The sequence below is a fragment of the Saccostrea cucullata genome, unplaced genomic scaffold (genome assembly GCF_032062105.1).
Source record: "Saccostrea cucullata isolate Sc308-1 unplaced genomic scaffold, CSIRO_AGI_Scuc_v1 ctg1866, whole genome shotgun sequence".
In the NCBI taxonomy this organism is placed as follows: Eukaryota; Metazoa; Mollusca; class Bivalvia; order Ostreida; family Ostreidae; genus Saccostrea; species Saccostrea cuccullata.
In genome coordinates this window covers 126,219-143,376 of record NW_026918424.1, presented here as the reverse complement: position 1 = coordinate 143,376, position 17,158 = coordinate 126,219, and the positions used below count along the sequence as shown (strand labels likewise).

At 32.7% G+C, this 17,158-nt stretch overlaps 2 protein-coding genes across 2 annotated transcripts; one reads left to right on the top strand and one right to left on the bottom strand.

The window, feature by feature from the left end:
- Positions 1-1,442: 1,442 nt before the first annotated feature.
- On the top strand, positions 1,443-11,613 carry LOC134265086 (uncharacterized). The gene is made up of 5 exons (XM_062747328.1): positions 1,443-1,601; positions 2,771-2,849; positions 3,024-3,184; positions 8,727-8,852; positions 11,318-11,613. Exons 1-5 carry the CDS (start codon positions 1,458-1,460, stop codon positions 11,480-11,482), a joined length of 675 nt encoding a protein of 224 aa, XP_062603312.1. The 5' UTR covers positions 1,443-1,457; the 3' UTR covers positions 11,483-11,613.
- An 874-nt stretch (positions 11,614-12,487) lies between these two features.
- Positions 12,488-16,688, bottom strand: LOC134265200 (ras-related protein Rab-1A-like). Its single transcript, XM_062747456.1, has 7 exons — positions 16,571-16,688; positions 16,386-16,458; positions 16,133-16,180; positions 15,963-16,010; positions 13,400-13,495; positions 13,042-13,173; positions 12,488-12,848 (listed from the first exon to the last, which is right to left on the bottom strand). The coding sequence occupies exons 1-7, from the start codon at positions 16,576-16,578 to the stop codon at positions 12,645-12,647; spliced, it is 609 nt and encodes a 202-aa protein (XP_062603440.1). The 5' UTR covers positions 16,579-16,688; the 3' UTR covers positions 12,488-12,644.
- Between the last annotated feature and the right edge of the window lie 470 nt (positions 16,689-17,158).

Genomic DNA, 17,158 nt, shown 5'->3' with positions numbered 1-17,158 from the left:
TCTATAATGCTGTACATAATAAATAATAAAGCATAGAATAAATTTTAGCTAGTCTGCATCGTGATCATTACAATGATCTCCAATAATTACTAGTATATAAATTCTCTTCGGCTCAGACATCAGAGAAAGTTCATCTCATACCGGAAAATGAACAATTAAAAGCCACCATGGCAAATAAGATCACGTTAAATTCTATGAAAATGATATAGATTATGATGAATAAAAGGAAGGTAGATTTTGTGTTAGATTGTTTTTAAATATTATCAAATAGCAGGTTTCAGTTGTGCATTTCGAGGCAATGCATGATGTGGAAGGGGGGGGGCATATACTGCACGTATATTTAACTCAATTTCTAAGTTTGAGCATCCATTTTAGTGTTATTAGGAAAGAAAAGAATATATTGCTTCCCAAAAAGTAATGAACGCCATAGAAAACAATTCAAAATATGTTTATACATGCAGTACGTTTACATAAAATGTCTTTGATGATGTACATCTACCATCATAGCAAAACTATAGATTAAAATACTGGAATCCATCCTCCCCTCGCTCCTTTCATTGGGGGGTGGGTGTGTGTTGACCCTGTCTATAAATCAGAACAGTTCTCTCAGCTATCGCATTTCCACTGCGGTCAATTTCTCAAATGTGGGCGCGGTTCACGTGCACAAGCGGACTTGCACGTCCATCACCAATGTCCATACTGTCTTACGGTGGTCTTCTGATGTTTTCATAACTTCTAGGCCTAGCATTAGAGTGAAAAAAAATTGATCGTTCTTTTTTCACTATTTTGGGACCTTTGTGGCAAGTGGATTGTTGTGTGAATTCCGACCCGTACATGTCTTATGCAAGGTATTGAATATTGATCTTCGGCTTGCAATGGCGATTGAGGGAATGAATGTACTTATCTTCTGTTAGAAGCAATGAAATATTTTCATAGTATGATTTAAAAACTGACAAATATCCCATCTAGAAGCTGTACAGTCGTCATAAATTTTCTTCGAGAACGACGAAGAACGATGCAGTCTATAAATAGATCGAGATCGTGAGTGTGCGTGAAGAAGCACGCCCTCTGGTTGGAGAATTTGTGCAAGTCTTTTTTCCCAGAATTCCGATTAACGCAAGCGCACTTGCAGTTTCATCCTAACGTAACTAGTCAGCCCGGGGGCTGACTAACTAGTATATGCATGGTCCTTACCCCTCCTATAAATTGTCCTGTAGACACTTCTATTATTTTTTCACTCTCTATCCAGAGTTGTCATTCTCACTTCGCTCCCACATACATGTTGTGAGCGTAGCGGAAGAAACTCTGGATAGAGAATGTTATCTTTTGTCTATTTAACTGCCAATGCCATTGACGTCTCATTTGCATTAAGACGAAACAATAAGCGTATGACTTATCTAATTAAAAAAAAAATGTATCATGCGCATGCGTACTGGAAAAGTGCGAAATTTTAAAAAATGGCGGAGCGTATTCGGTGCCGAAGTCGTCGATCAACCGAAAATCTGTTTGTTATGATAGAAGAAAGTGTGTCAAAATCATTCCAAGACTGTGAAGACATTGACATTAACGAAAAACAAAGAGTTTTTGAGCGTTTTAAAGAGGTATTTAACGAGTTTCTTTTAGTTATTGTTATGGAAAGTTTGTTTTTATACATAATACAGGTGTAGGTTGGAAACTATTCCCCTACAGTGAAATCAACTTGCTAGAATGCGATTATCCCTCTTCAGTGGAAGAATAAACGTTTTATTAAACATGTTTTTTGTTGATTGATAACAAATTTATCATAAATCTGGAACTATATAATAATATGTTTTACGGTGTGACCGTTGGGGCGAGCGCAGTTGTACCATCAAAAACACTCTAAAAATTGATCAGCCACTTCAAATATCAAGCCGCACGAGATATCTCGACTAAGTGTGACGTCACACGACGTCACGGAGCTCGTCGGAGCTTACGGAGACAGCCGAGCGTCTGTTTGAAACTATAGACCTAGTGCAATTTTGGTTGAAAAACATTGTAGAGTTATTTTTTGTTTCTTTGAAAGATTTCTACAAACTGATCTAGCCTTTTATGTTTTACGTTATTATTTTATTTATTTATTTAATTATTTGCGCAAAGGACATTGGGTAGTGCGGGAATTCTGGGAATGTTGCACAGAGAAATTTGGCTGACGTATGTACAGATTTCAATCCGAATTTCCTCTGTTCTTACACGTTAGTCCATTGAGCTCGCTGAGCTCGCTATTAGTATACAAGAATTTAAAATGTGTTGGCATTGAAAAGTGAATATCCTACAAAAAATTGACAACAATAATTTCAGACAATCAATTCTGCATGTGAGAACTGAAAGCTGAAATCAAATATTAGCCATAGATTTGTATTGAAAATGTTATAAAAATTACAGTAGTATATATGTTTTTGAATCATAGTTTCACTTGACATTAATCAAAGGGGCATTTGCTCTGTTCTCAAGTCCCCATATAAAAATACACACGGGAAAAATCGAAAGTAGCACAGAATTTTTAAACAAAGATAAAAAAAAACAACTACTTGACTCTTGAGAAAAGTTACACAAACCCTTAAATGCAATAGCGCAAATTAATACTTATCCAGGCTAAAATGTTCCAATCCAAAATAAATAGCTTTAATCCAACTAAAACCCCATGCAGCTTTTCTGCACAGTGGGGAGCTTTTCTCTCGAAGGTGTGTTCTATGGACATTTTTCTACATTTCTTTTTTTATTGACTTACTTTTCATCTTTTTTTTTCTAGATATACTTTGGCAGTCTCAAGAGTAACATTGTTATTGATGGAGTAGGATGGGAAGAAACAAATTGTGATGAAACAGCAGGTAAAAACTTATGGAGTATTTGTAGCTAAATATATCAAATTATAAAGAAAAAGATGCTTATATCAATATCTTGTGATAGCAAGGAAATTTGAAATATAATATTTTACAATCTACTTATCATGGAGTTTCTAATTGATTGAAAATCGTGAATAAAATGAATTGATTACTTTTCAGAATTCAAACCCATTGATATGGAGAAAAAGAAATACGTTGACACCACACTGGTGGAGTTGGTGGATGATTCAACTGTCAGAGTAAGCAGTCGACGAAAGAAGTATCCCTCAAAGCTTACCATAAACTGTCGGAAGATGTTGGAAGCTCAAACAGTTCAGTGTGTGAGTAAAACTTATTAGTAAATTCACATTCTCTAACTATAATAAATGCACGCATAAATATTTTGAGCTCTTGAATTTAAACCAAAGATTCTCTATGTGAAGAGTCACATTCTTTCTCTATTTGGGGCCAAAAATAAGGGGTCAATAATTCAAATTAAAAAAAAGATAGGTACACAAAAAAATCTATTTCATTAGAATAAATAGGGCTGGGATGATACAACTTTTTGTATATCGATACGTATCACGATATGTTTAATTGCTTATAAAATCTTTTTTGCATTGAAATAAACAAATTATTTCTTTGCAAACTAGATACGATCTCGTTGCGAGCAACGAGAGGTCTTCCGTCCGATTCAGGGAAAAAAAAAACCCTTGTGAAATCGAGCTGAAAAGTTATTCAAAATTTTGTTCACAAGGAGGATTGAATCCAGGTCGCCAACGTGAATGCGCCTTTTTTCTCTTTTCTCCCCAACGCGCAAATCATTTAGCTATTGGGAATACTGCTTTAAATATACTTGTGTATAGAGTCTACTTTTGCAACAGTACACCTGTTTAAGAATCATAAAAGGCGGCTCACTATTCATAATTTCGTGTCAAAAGCCACGCGTAAATATTCGCGCCTTTTCTTTGTATTGATCTATTGAATAGGTGCAATAGCTTCAATGAAATTAATTAAATAAAACGTTCTTATCATATTTGTTTTATTTCGACGTTAGGAAAGTATATTAAACACATTGTACACATTACATATCGTATCTAGCCCAGTAACACTAAAGCAGTGAAACGGAAATTAAGTTTTAGGATTGACACTAAATTGCAACGTACTACTACGTGAGAGTCCAAGTAGTTTTTTTACATTTCATGTACCTTATGTCAGAATGGTTTAATCAAACGCTCAGCTGCCTCCATAAGCCCCTACTCGCGAAATGGCGGAGTTGACAGAGACAGCTGCCATCTTGGGCCCGCTTCAGATTTTCAAATATTAATATCTAGAGTTCAGATTAACCAATATCAAAACAACTTATATAGTAAGCATTAATAGAAGGGTCTCTATTAAATTTCCAAAAATAAATGAAAAGTATTGAAAAACAAAGAAAGTTGAAAAATTGGACTTTTTGAATTGGCTTCCGGTAGCGACAGGAAGTACTGACGACGAACGAAAAGTCGCGTCCTGGAAAGTATTGATCATCATCTATAAACTCTGAAAGTTTCACATTGATATCTTTTACCATTTTTGAGTTTAATCGTGGACAAAATGCCGTTTTAAAATCAGGAAAATGGTCCAAAACTTGGCACCAGAGAGGAATTTCCAAAAACTGTCTTAGAACTTTCAAGAGTATCTTACAACACATCTTTCCTGAAAATTTCATGTAATTCTATCCAGTAGTTGTCGAGAAATCGTGTCAGAAAAATAATAATAACTAGATACGATCTCGTTGCGAGCAACGAGAGGTCTTCCGTCCGTTTTAGGAAAAGAAACCCACGTAAAATTGAGCTGAAAAGAGATTCAAAATTTTGGTCACAAGGAGGATTGAAACCATGTCGCCAACGTGAATGCGCTTTTTTTTTTTACTTTTATATCCCCAACGCGTTAACCATTAAGCTATTGGGAGTACTACTCTAAATATACTTGTGTATACCACGGTACTTTTGCAACAGTCTGTCTAAGAATTATAAAAAGCATTCATAATTTCACGCCAAACGCCACGAGTAAATATTCGCACCTTTTCTTTGGACTGATCTATTAGATAGGTATGATAGCATCAATTAAATTTTAAAAATAAAACATTCTGAGCGCCTTTATTTTATTTCGACATTAAGAAAGTATATGTAACACATTATACACATTACATATCGTATCTAGCCCAGTTACACTAAAGCAGTGAAACGGAAATTAAGTTTTAAGATTGACACTCAATTGCAACGTACTACTGTAACGTGTCGGATCTGAGCGGTCAGTAGGTCCGTGCTCGGATTACCGAGTTTTACTAGGGATACGATTGAATGCAATATATACAGATAATAATATGACACCTGCCTGGTGTCTTTAAATCAAATGACCTAAGTGCTTTGTATAATTATATATCTTCAGTTAATACCGGCACCTGCCTTGTGCCATCTGATAATTGCCTCACTATACTCGTAAAACTGACTATATAAGTCAACATCTATCTGCCTGGTGCCTCTTGATTTAGCCTTTAACACCTGCCTGGTGTATTACTGCTTACCAAGTTGCCTATATAACTCTAGCCAAATGGCTACAATATACTTACACAGTATGATTTAACTTTGTAAGAGCTTCTCTATCCTAATGACAAACCTATAGCTAATGTCACGCAACTATATTTTAACTATTCACTAACTACAGCAACTTTACACAATCCGATTTGATCGTTACACCGATTGGATTCTGTACCAAAGTGAAGACACAAACCAGTTGGCTGCACTGCCCCCTTGTACCTCAACTTAATGATCATAAGTTATCAGATATCATATTGATAAAATACAACAGACTGCCTTTCTTTTGGCAACACTATTATTATTTTCTAACAGAACATCATTTATCAATAATACTTGTATAATTCTTTTGTCAATTGACCAATTAATTACAATATTTTTATTGATTAGCTATTATAATATAAACAAGTAATGGGACGTAACTCCTCGAACCATTTCACTACTACGCGAGAGTCGAAGTAGTTTTTTACATTTCATGTATCCTTATGTCAGAATCGTTTAATCAAACGCTCAGCTGCCTCCATAAACCCCTACTCGCAAAATGGCGGAGTTGACAGAGGCAGCCGCCATCTTGGGCCCGCTTCAGATTTTCAAATATTAATATCTAGAGTTCAGATTAACCAATAATCAAACAACTTATATAGTAAGCATCAATAGAAAGGTCTCTATTAATATTCCAAAAATAAATAAAAAATATTGGAAAACAAAAAAGTTAGAAAATACGCTTTTTTCAATTCGCATCTCCTAACGACAGGAAGTATTGACGACGAACGAAAGGTCGCGTCCTGGATAGTATCTATCACGATCTATAATCCCTGAAAGTTTCACATTGATATCTTTTACCGTTCTTGAGATTAACCACAGACAAAATGTCATTTTAAAATCAGGAAATGTCCCGTAACTTGGCACCAGATAAGAATTTTCAAAAAATCGCTCAGATAGATCAAGTTCATGTTACGATACATCGTTTCTGAAAATTTCATGTAATTCCATCCAGTAGTCTTCGAGAAATCGCGTGCACAAAATTTTGGAAAAAAAATTATAAAAAGAATAATAACTAGGAGACTTATTGTTCACAGAACAATAAGAGGTCTTTCCACCTTTTTAAATTTCTTATAGCTTTATATATTACTCTCTAATTTAATTTTAAGGGGGATGGCTTACAAAAGGAAATGAAAATTAAAAATAAAAAATTTGAAATGACCATGACCTTTGACCTTGATCAGATCTTCAAGGTCAAAGGTCATGGGTCACAATGCAAGTGACCCCATGCTTCTACGACTTTTAGTTCTATAGTTATAAGTTTAAATATTAAGGGCAAAGAAGTTAAAGGGCAATAACTCATATAAGGGGTCATTAAATCCTTTAGTACTTATACAATGAAGGTGTGCCTAAAGACCCTTAAGACATTAGTGAAGGTTTCATGCCTCTACGATCTACGGTTTTGAAGTAGTAGTGATAACAATGTTTTTCGCATAAGGGGCTAAAACTTTTGATAGGGTCAATCTTGGGGAACAAGAATGAAATCTTTGAAATAATTTTAAGAGTACATATTAATGATGTAAAGAATGATTGCATATGTTAAAAGACAAAAGAGATATAAAAAGAGCTTAATTTCTTATTTTTGAAATGACCTTAACCTTTGACCTTGACAAAATATTCAAGGTCAAAGGTCAAGGGTCACAATGCAATTGACCAGATGCTTCTACCATTTATAGTTTTCAAGATATAAGGTTTAATATTAAGTATAAAGAAGTTAAAGGGCAATAACTCGTATAAGGGGTCATAAGATTCTTTTGCACTTATACAGTGAAGTTAGGACTAAAGACCCTTAAGACATTAGTGAAGGTTTGGTGTCTTTAGGGTCTACGGTTTCGGAGGAGTAGCGATAACAAGGTTTTTCGCACAAGGGGCAATAACTTTTAAAAGGTTTAATCTTAGGGGACAAGAATGAAATCTTTGAAATAGGTTTAAGAGTACATATTAATGATGCATAGACATTAAGTATATGTTGAAAGACAAAAGAGTTACACAAAGAGCTAATTTTCTCATTTTTGGAATGACCTTGACCTTTGACCTTTATATGAATTTTAAGGCCAAAAGTCACTGAATCTTATGCAGTTGGTCCCATGTCTCTATGACTTCTTGTTTTGAAAATTTTTAATTATTTGTAAAATTCAAAATCTTCCAGGGGCAATAACTCATTGATGGGGTCAACGAATTCTTTCGCAATGAATCAATGAAGTGTCTACTAAATTAGTCAAAGACATTAGTGAAGGTTTCATTTCTCTACGGTTTATGGTTTTGGAGGAGTAGCGATAACAAGCTTTTTTGCGAAAGGGGTAATAACTCCGAAAGGGGTCATAGTTCATACACGCAGGGTCAACTGCGAAAATCTTTTACGGAGTACATTCATATGAACTTAAAATCTTTTCGATAAATCTTGAAATTCAAAATCACACGGCGGAAAAATAATAAAAAATAAAAAAAAAAACAGAAGAAAATCAATAGGTCTTTCCACAGAAAGGTGGAAAGACCTAATAATAAACAGTAGAATAACTATAAGGTCTTCCGTGAAGACGGAAGACCTTAATAATAATAATAATAAGAAACAGTACAATAACTATAAGGTCTTCCGTTAAGACCGAAGACCTTAATTAGAATGATTTATTCAAAATAGTTGTTTATATGTTGTAAAATAGAAATATTTTACTCAAATGTTGTTAATTATTATTTATTTCATATCTATATTGATATTTAATTTATTAATTTTATATATTAAACCCCAAATGTTAAATAGACAAAGAAAAATAGAAGTCGGATTTTTTTGGCAAATTATTATTTAGATATTTCTTCATATGTATCGATATGCGTATCATCCACACAGATATCACGATATATCGATATCTCGATATATTGTCCCAGCCCTAAGAATAAAGTCTGTAAAATTAAGAAGTCCTTCAAAATAAGGGAGTGAGACTTTTAAACTGCAAATACTATCATTTCTCCAATAAGCCTTATCCATTTGAATGTTACATGCATAATAAAACTATTCAGCTTATTCTGTTCATTTTTACAAAAATCAACACAACCTTAAGAATTTATCAGCTTTAATTTACATTGTATATCTTCTAGTTAAACGAGCAAAAATACAGCAGAACCTCATGTCATAATAATAAGAATTTTTATGCTGTGAATTTTTTTCATTCAGAAATTATAAGTTTTGAATATAGGATATAATTTATTTTATAGATATTATGAATTGTGAATGCAAGATATAATTTATTCCTCTTTTCATTTAAAGGTCAAAAGAAAGTTTCAGCTTCCTACTATGAAAGTATGCAACCATACAGTAGCAGAGAAGGTAGTCGACCCTTTAAGAATGGAGAATATAGCAGAATCCTGCAAAGATTTGGCAACACAAATTAAGGTATTGCTTTGTCCAATAAATATAATGTTTTATGAAAAAGAAATTTATAGATTGATTGACTGTGTATATTAATTAAATTTCTTAATTAGGGCCCCGCAAGGATTTGCAGGTGCCCTATAGTAATCACTCTGTCTGTCCGTCTGTCATTCTTCTGTCCACAAATTTTCTGTTTTTTCCTAATAACTTTTTTTATGGTAGCCCAATTAATTTCAAATTTGGTATGGTAGTTCAGTAGGCAGAAAGACATATTTTGATGCCAAGTTTGTTTTTCTGTGTCCTCTGGTTTGAGCTGGGTTGGTGGGGTAGATTCCTTAACTTTATATAAGAATGAATTGGCATAGAGAGATAACTTCTGAAAATGTTCCCATTGTAAACTGAATACTGCAATGAATGAGTCCCTTGGGATTAATTAGCTCTCCTCCTGAAGGAAATCCAAAGCATTATCTTTATCTGTCACATTGAGATTAATTACCACCTCTGTCTGCAGATGAAGTTTGTTTTGAAGTTAAGTCAATTTTGAATGCTATGAACACTCTGAAATTTGGATTTAAGTATAAATGTTTATACTTTATATTTGTTGAAATACCCTACACAATGTGTTCTGATTTCATTGAATTATAAAAACAAGAAATAGATTAAAGTAGATATATTTTTTTATTTTTTATTTATTTATTTTTTTATGTTAATTCAAGAATATTATTAATTTTCAAAGTAGTAGGATAAAAACCTCATTCTATCATTACTGAAAAAGTTCTTATTGTAAATTTAGAAGAAAATGATGAGAGAGAATAATAATCCCTTGGGATTAATTATCTAACCTGCTGCAGAAAATTTATAAGGCTTATCTTTATCTGTCACTTTAAGATTAATGAAAACCTTTGTCTGCAACTGCTGTTTGTTTTTAAGTTAAGGTCAAGCCTTCATGATATGTATTTGCATTCATTGAAGGCTGGCATATTTTATATAACACAAGCTTCATTATTGTTTAAATATACATTCAATGCTGAGTTGTTCTTTACTGCCTTATGTAAATACAAGAATATTATTCATGTTATTTACAGGTTTTTGCATATTCAGGAATTATCTTGAAATTTTAAGAATACAGTTGATGTTTCTTATTCTTCATATATTTTTGAATAATTTTATAAACTGCACCCTTATAATTCTACCCAGTGGCGGGGCCCTTGCTGACTGGTCAGTTTTCTAGTTGGAATTATAATTTTATATAAAGTAAATATTTTGATAACTGGTTAAAAATGATATGTAGGAGAAAATAATTTGTTTCTCCAACTGCAAATTTTAAATGAACTTTTGTATAGAAATGTTATAAACAGATTGTAAACAAAGTTTTTTTCTAATATATATAATATATCAGTTGGAACCATCATGCAATGCATTGGGCATTGCATCAGATGAGGTCAATGTTAACAGAATTTTTTACTAGATAAAAGCCTTGTCCTTTTTGTTATACAAGCAGCTTGCACATGCATTGATCACTCATGCATACATGTCCAAGAACAAATTTGATGTCGATATCGACAATATTATGTCGATATCGTATCGATCGTGATCAGCACTATTATTTAGAAATACCTGGTGCCACATTTGAGACTCTATATAACGTCTATATGACGATATCGCATCGATATCGATCCTGTTTGCACAATTTATTTTCACATTGAGGTATAACTTAATTTTACAAAGTCGCAAGGGAAGTCAAAATTGATTCATTATTGATGAATATGTAAATAAATTATAATTAAAACAATTTAAGGGTTATTATTGTTTAAGTTTAGATTTAGAGTAAGATGTTGGGCTACGGTGAATTTTTTCTTAAATTTGTAAAAACAATCATGATTCGATATCGACGATATCGACAGTAAGGTAAACTTTTTAAACACAGAAGTGATGTAAATATACAGTTTTTGTATTAAGTTGAAGATTGGTAAAGTAATATGCTTTTAACAATCGTGAATCGATATCGATACGATATCGTCGATATCGACGATATCGATGGCAGGTAAAATCTTCGTAAAAGTAAAGTAATTAAACATAAACACATTCAAAGTAACAGGGAAGGTATTTACCAAGGGCTGAGCAAACATGATTCGATATCGAAGCGATGTCGTCGATATCGACGATATCGACACTTCAGGGAGAGATTTATAAAGAAATTTTTAAGCAACAGTTGTGAAAAACACCATATTAAGGATGGAAACCACAATTCTTCGAACAACCATGATTCGATATCTTCACGATATGAGGATATTGACAGTGAAATTGTCTTAAAACAGGATGTATTGTAATAAACACACGTGAATAGAGAAATACTATAGAAAACTATTAAAAAAAGTAATGTGTCGATATCGTAACTACATCGTGTCTTGGACATAACTCCACTCATGAGGAATAGTTTCCTACCTATATGGCATCCTTATTCATATTTATTTCTTCTAATATTTCAGACTATTCCTGATGCCCTCATCAAAACAGACAGACTGAAGAAATCAACGGAAATGTTCGAGAACCACAAAATGACTCTGCCCAATGGCGTCTTGTTTAATGACAGTGTAGTGATTCCTCCCGAGGAACCCTCCCTTCAGAGCCGGCTTCTGGTACAGCTACAGTAGGGGGATAGTCAAGCTACTGCTGGTGTTACCCATAGGTCCCATGTTGAAAAGTCTGTTATTTACTGGTTTTGTTTTAACATTGTTTTCTCTTTTTTACCAGTATTTTAAAGACACTAGTGCATTACAATGAAAAAGAAATTATTTACTGTATTTATTTACTGTAAGATTTTTAAATGTACATATATGTAAATATGTAGTGGTATATAAGAGTTGCTGATATTATTTTGTTTTGTATAAAATCTGTCTTTTTGTACTCAAATGAAGTATAGTATAAAGTGTGTAAAGTTATACAGATAATTAGTTACATTATAAGCATGACTTGTCTGTAGAATTGTTATTGCTTGTTTGAGATGCCTCTAATGCTGCATTATTAGGCTACTCTGGTCAGTATTTCTTTTATGTTTAAAAAAATTTTTTTCTTTATCTTACTTTCATCAGAAAAGTTTTTTTCTTTATCTTACTTTCATCAGAAAAGTTTTTCCCACTTTTGTTTTTCATTATTGCTTAATAGCAGTAGAACCTTCTTCCATTTCCCATTTACACACAAGAAAATGTAAAGCTGATTTCATCATTTCATTTCAACAGTATATTTTATATGAAGAATTCACATGTGCATTTTTCCAAAGGAAAATTTTTCTTATTTTATCTAGGCTAAGTAAATTGGAACATCATGCTTTGTCACAGTTGGATTGTCCATTCCTTTGTAACAGTGTTTAAGCATCAGAATTGCTTTAAAAGATATAATATACATGAATGTAAACCCTGATACTTGTACAAAATGTACTACACTTTTTTTTCATTTCTTTACTGATTCTACCTTATATTTTATGAATGTATATATGAAAAAGTCTATAAAACATTTGGTTGATGAAAATGGTAATAAGAAAATGTGAATGTTTTGCATGTAGTATTGCACGATTAATATCATAATAACAAATGTCAAAAAACAAATGTCTATGTACATTATCACAGTATAGCTATAAACACACTTCCAGTCATCATGGCTTTGTTTTACTGTTTCCAAGAAGGAGACTTGCAGAGGAAAGTTATCACAGTCTGAGTGATTTTTCCCCAAAAGGGAGACAACTCTACCAACATCTCTTGAAGAAGTGCTTGGTCTGACCGATTCCATTTGTAAATCAATTACAGATTCAGTGTAAATTTAGCTACAGAAGCAGTTTTCTTTTTTGACAGACTTCCTGTTAATGTTGATGTTAATAGTTGGTGTATCGTCTCGTATAGGAGTTCTTCCATTGTCACTCAGATCTTTGAGGTGAGATGCCATGGATTCAAACAGTTGTTCTACATTGTTGGATGTTTTAGCACTTGTTTCTATCACAGGAATATTATGCTGGTCTGCAAAGTTCTGAAAGAATGAAATATAACTAATTTTAAATTGTTTGGGTGCTTAAATATGAATGCTTGAAATTTTTCCCCAGAGTGGATATTTTTTGAGTACCACTGAATAAATGAGTAAAGCAATGAATGAAAATTTTCCAAAGGATTGGTATTTTCTGAGTACCACTAAATAACTTGGTAAAGCAAACATTAAGTAATACCTTTGCCTCTGTATAATTGACCACTCTTTTGGGCTGTAAGTCGGCCTTGTTCCCTACCAGCACCTTGTAAACTCTCTTGTTGGAATAATTCTCTACATCTTCTAGCCATTTAGACACATTTTGAAAAGATTCCTTAAACAGAAAAATGGAAATAGAGGTACATATTTCAACTACCGGGTATATTGTTCACTCTGTTAATTGAGGATCAAGATTATGTTTGAATACAACAGACCAGGAAGTTTTAAATTTTTTATTTAAAAATTTACATTGAAAGAGTGTGTTTTCCCAAAGTTAAGCTTAAAGTTGAATATTAAAAAGGAATAATGTTAAAGAATGTCATTCCATTTGGAAATACTACCTTGTCCGTGATGTCATAAACCACTAAAATCCCGTCGGCATTCCTGTAGTAAGCTGTGGTGATGGTCTTAAAACGTTCCTGTCCCGCTGTATCCCACTGAAATAATAAAGTGATGGATACTGTCTAATAAAACGAAATGATGTCCACTTCTACTTATAAACTTAAACTCTTTAGGCAAAGAGTTCTCTATTTTTCTGAAAGTTAGCGGGGGGGGGGGGGGGGGGGGCTGTATCAATATATCGATACGTATCGATATTCAAGACTAATATCATATCGAAAAATAACTTCCAATACGTTTCAGACAAACATTTTTTCTTCTAATTCTGTTTATAAGAAAAGAATTTCAATCACCAAAGATTATATTTCCCTTTTTTGGAATTAAAACTGTTCTATAATTATACAATTTGTAATTAAATAACACAGTTTTTATAATAATTACAAAATACAAAGAGAAATTTATTTCAACATGTTGATTTTACTGTCATCAAAAGTTTTAATCTGAAGTGTTATATAATTATAACGACAATGAGACAAGAACTATAAAATGGGTAATAAAACACTTAATTGTTATGAAAGAAAGTGGGCGCTTTAGATGGCGATTCGGCAGGAATAGTGGCTCATAAAAAGAATAAAAAATTATCATTGTTTACATAGGCGTAGTCACAGGGGGGGGGGGGGGGCAGCGGGGGCACTAGCCCCCCCACTTTCAGATCTGGGGGGGCAAGAGTATGTCTGTGCCCCCCACTTTTTAATGAAGAACAAAATCACAGCTATTTTTCCCCAACATTACCTTTACTATAGGAAAGTATAGTTATATTGAAGAATTGTGGGAAAGAATTGGAATCGAAAGTAACTTGCCTTTGAAAAAGTTGCCCCCCCCCCCCACGAAAATAGGATTTTCGAGTTTGGGGAACTTTCAATTTCTCTTTTTTTTTTTTTTTTTTTTTTTTGCTTGTCAAAGAATTTCTGGAGTTGAGCCCCCCACCCCACTTTTAAGTTGTTTTTTTTTTTTTTGCTTGTCAAAGAATTTCTGGAGTTGAGCCCCCCCCCCCCCACCACTTTTAAGTTTGTGACTACGCCTCTGGTTTTATACATTTTTTTCAAAACCTAGCCAGTGACTGTGTCGTATAGGTGAATTTAAAATAGGCAAAATTTCAGTTAGATATGTTTGGTTTTATTTGAATATGCACCTGAATATAGCCCTACGAGTCAAACGATGCAAAAATTGACTCTTTTATAACCGTTTTCCATTAATTTTGTTGTTTTGGGGTCTTCTCTCCATAAATTTTAAATGCTTTATCGGTGTATTTTTAACCGTAAAATTTATTCCAGTTGTTTAAAAAATGGAGAGACGACCCAGAAATACCAAAATCTAAACTTTTTCTATTTATTTTCTGGTAGAAAATTGACTAAGTCCAATTATATAGGGCTTTGGCTTTAAATAATGATTTAAATACTAGCGTTGGATAGTGTCCCGCGGTAGCTACATTGGTTTGATGCTGGATTCGAACCATATCGACGCAGAATTTTAGGTTCGAATACAGTGATTTTTATTTTATTTTTTTTTTCTTTTTGCTTAAAATTTTGAATTGGTAGTAAAAAAAAATACTCCTTGAATAAAGTTTCAAAATAATGTTTTATAAATTATTGTACACTATAATTGTTTTATATTTCAATGTCATTTTGTCATTTATAGTGCTAGAAATAAACATCGATAACTTGTATCTACAAAGTTACACCTGATGAAAAAAATATTGAATATATTAAAAAAAAATAGCAACTTCGATCGTTCTGTTACATTCATTATTTTCAGTGCATTTGAAAACTGAGCACAAAAATTATTTAGTGTTAGACTTCTATTATATTCTGTTAAATGTATCCAGCATAGATAATTTATCTTTTATGACACCTTTTAATTGAAAAAAATATATTTACAAATAAACAAATATAAGACAGAAATCCATTCCCATGAAGTTTCTAGGTTCATTGTATAAGATATGTATTAAAACTACTTGGTGCTTGGACATTTAAATCTGAATTGTTTCGTGTCAATGATTCCTGCCGACTGCCCATCTAGTGCGCCCACCTTCTTTATGCATTAAAATGATTTAGAAGCCTTTTCTGATGGACTTGTTTTAGAATCCAATATATCGCATATCGCTTTGAAAAATATTGTATCGTATCGAAATTTTTGGCTCAATACACAGCTAGGGGAGGGGGGATGAATTAGAAAGCATTATTATTGTAACCGAAAATTTAAAGTGATGATGTCAATTTTCGTCATATTATGTTTAAGATTTTCAAGATCCACAATATATACACACAAAAAAATTACATGCGTAATTTGTTAAACTATAAGTCATTCACAAAATTATTTACTACTAGAGTATATAATTCTGTAATTATTAAACATTCACGATTTCTTTGGGAATTATTCATGCAGGGAAAATAATGTCACTTCAGTTTGAGACAATTTTTCCGTTTACGTACAAACATTTGATGTCTACAACAAATATAATGAGTACTAGTATTTATCTGGATATAATCTAAATATTGTACTTACTATCTGTAAACGCACTGTTTTCCCGTCAATTTCAAGTGTCCGGATTTTCTACAATAGTTTTATTGTATTCAGATTTGAACTGTATTTTTAAAGGTTCGTGTATTTATTAAAACTGATGAACTAGGAAGGTAATATAAGTAATTAGGTACAGTGTTTGTATATATACTTACAAAGTCTACACCGATTGTGCTGATATAAGTCTCTGTAAACGATTCATCCTGAAAGAAAAAAATGTAGATATTACTAGTACATGTATACCTATAAATGGGGGAAAAACTTTTACAAACTTTAACTAGAAATGATATATAATTTTTTTTTCTTTATAATTGTAATTTAGACTCAACTTAAAAAAAAATTAAAATAGGTAAATGCATGAAACCGAGTCCAAACATTTTTACATTTACTGCATTTCAACCAACTTACCGTGAATTTCAGCATTAAACTAGACTTCCCAACACCGGAATCCCCAATAAGCAAGATTTTGAAAACATAATCACTGAAAAAAAAATCATTCAGCATTAATTTCCAGTCTGACCAGAGATTAAATTTTTTTCTTAATCATTTGTCTTAATTATTTGAGTAGAACAGTCATATAAATGACAACCCACCTGTCCATTTCGGCGGTTTTAAAGTTTATGTTGTTAAATGCCACACGACGGTTTGTTTATATACTATGTACATACAAGAAGACTAAAACACGCTGGAAGTATTGAGCTGTTCTATCACATCTATATTTAGCCAGCAGTGAATCATTGAACGCTGGGATTTTCGTCTAGCATGGATTTTAAATAAATATTAAAATATCATAACCAATAAGAGAGTTAATTGGGTGTGACGTTAACTGTTAATAAGATGGGATTTGACTACAAGCACTTGACTGTAAGGGTGGTTTATCCCCACCCCATCCCTTCCACACACGTGAGAATTTGATAAAAACACAAAACCTGATCGAATATTTTCTAGCATTTGATGCATATATATTCTAATATCATTTCCCAATTATGTTACGGTTTTAAGATTGTCCCTCCACCAATCAATATACCCCCATACTTGATTGACTGAACAATTCAAAAGTACTAATTATCAGCAAATTGTTTTTTTTTTGGGGGGGGGGGGGGTTACACCACCCATGCGTCAAGTGCCCGCGATTTTACAAACGAATGAAATAACCATTTTATTAAAATATCCAAATAATC

Bases quoted from the DNA above. Each gene is read 5' to 3' on its own strand.
- LOC134265086 (XM_062747328.1), top strand. From the start codon at position 1,458: ATGGCGGAGCGTATTCGGTGCCGAAGTCGTCGATCAACCGAAAATCTG. The intron at 2,850-3,023 runs GTAAAAACTTAT...ATTACTTTTCAG, and splicing joins AAATTGTGATGAAACAGCAG to AATTCAAACCCATTGATATG. The intron at 3,185-8,726 runs GTGAGTAAAACT...TTTCATTTAAAG, and splicing joins AAGCTCAAACAGTTCAGTGT to GTCAAAAGAAAGTTTCAGCT.
- LOC134265200 (XM_062747456.1), bottom strand. The intron at 16,181-16,385 runs GTAAGTTGGTTG...TTTTTCTTTCAG, and splicing joins GTTTAATGCTGAAATTCACG to GATGAATCGTTTACAGAGAC. The intron at 13,174-13,399 runs GTAGTATTTCCA...TTTCTGTTTAAG, and splicing joins TTTATGACATCACGGACAAG to GAATCTTTTCAAAATGTGTC.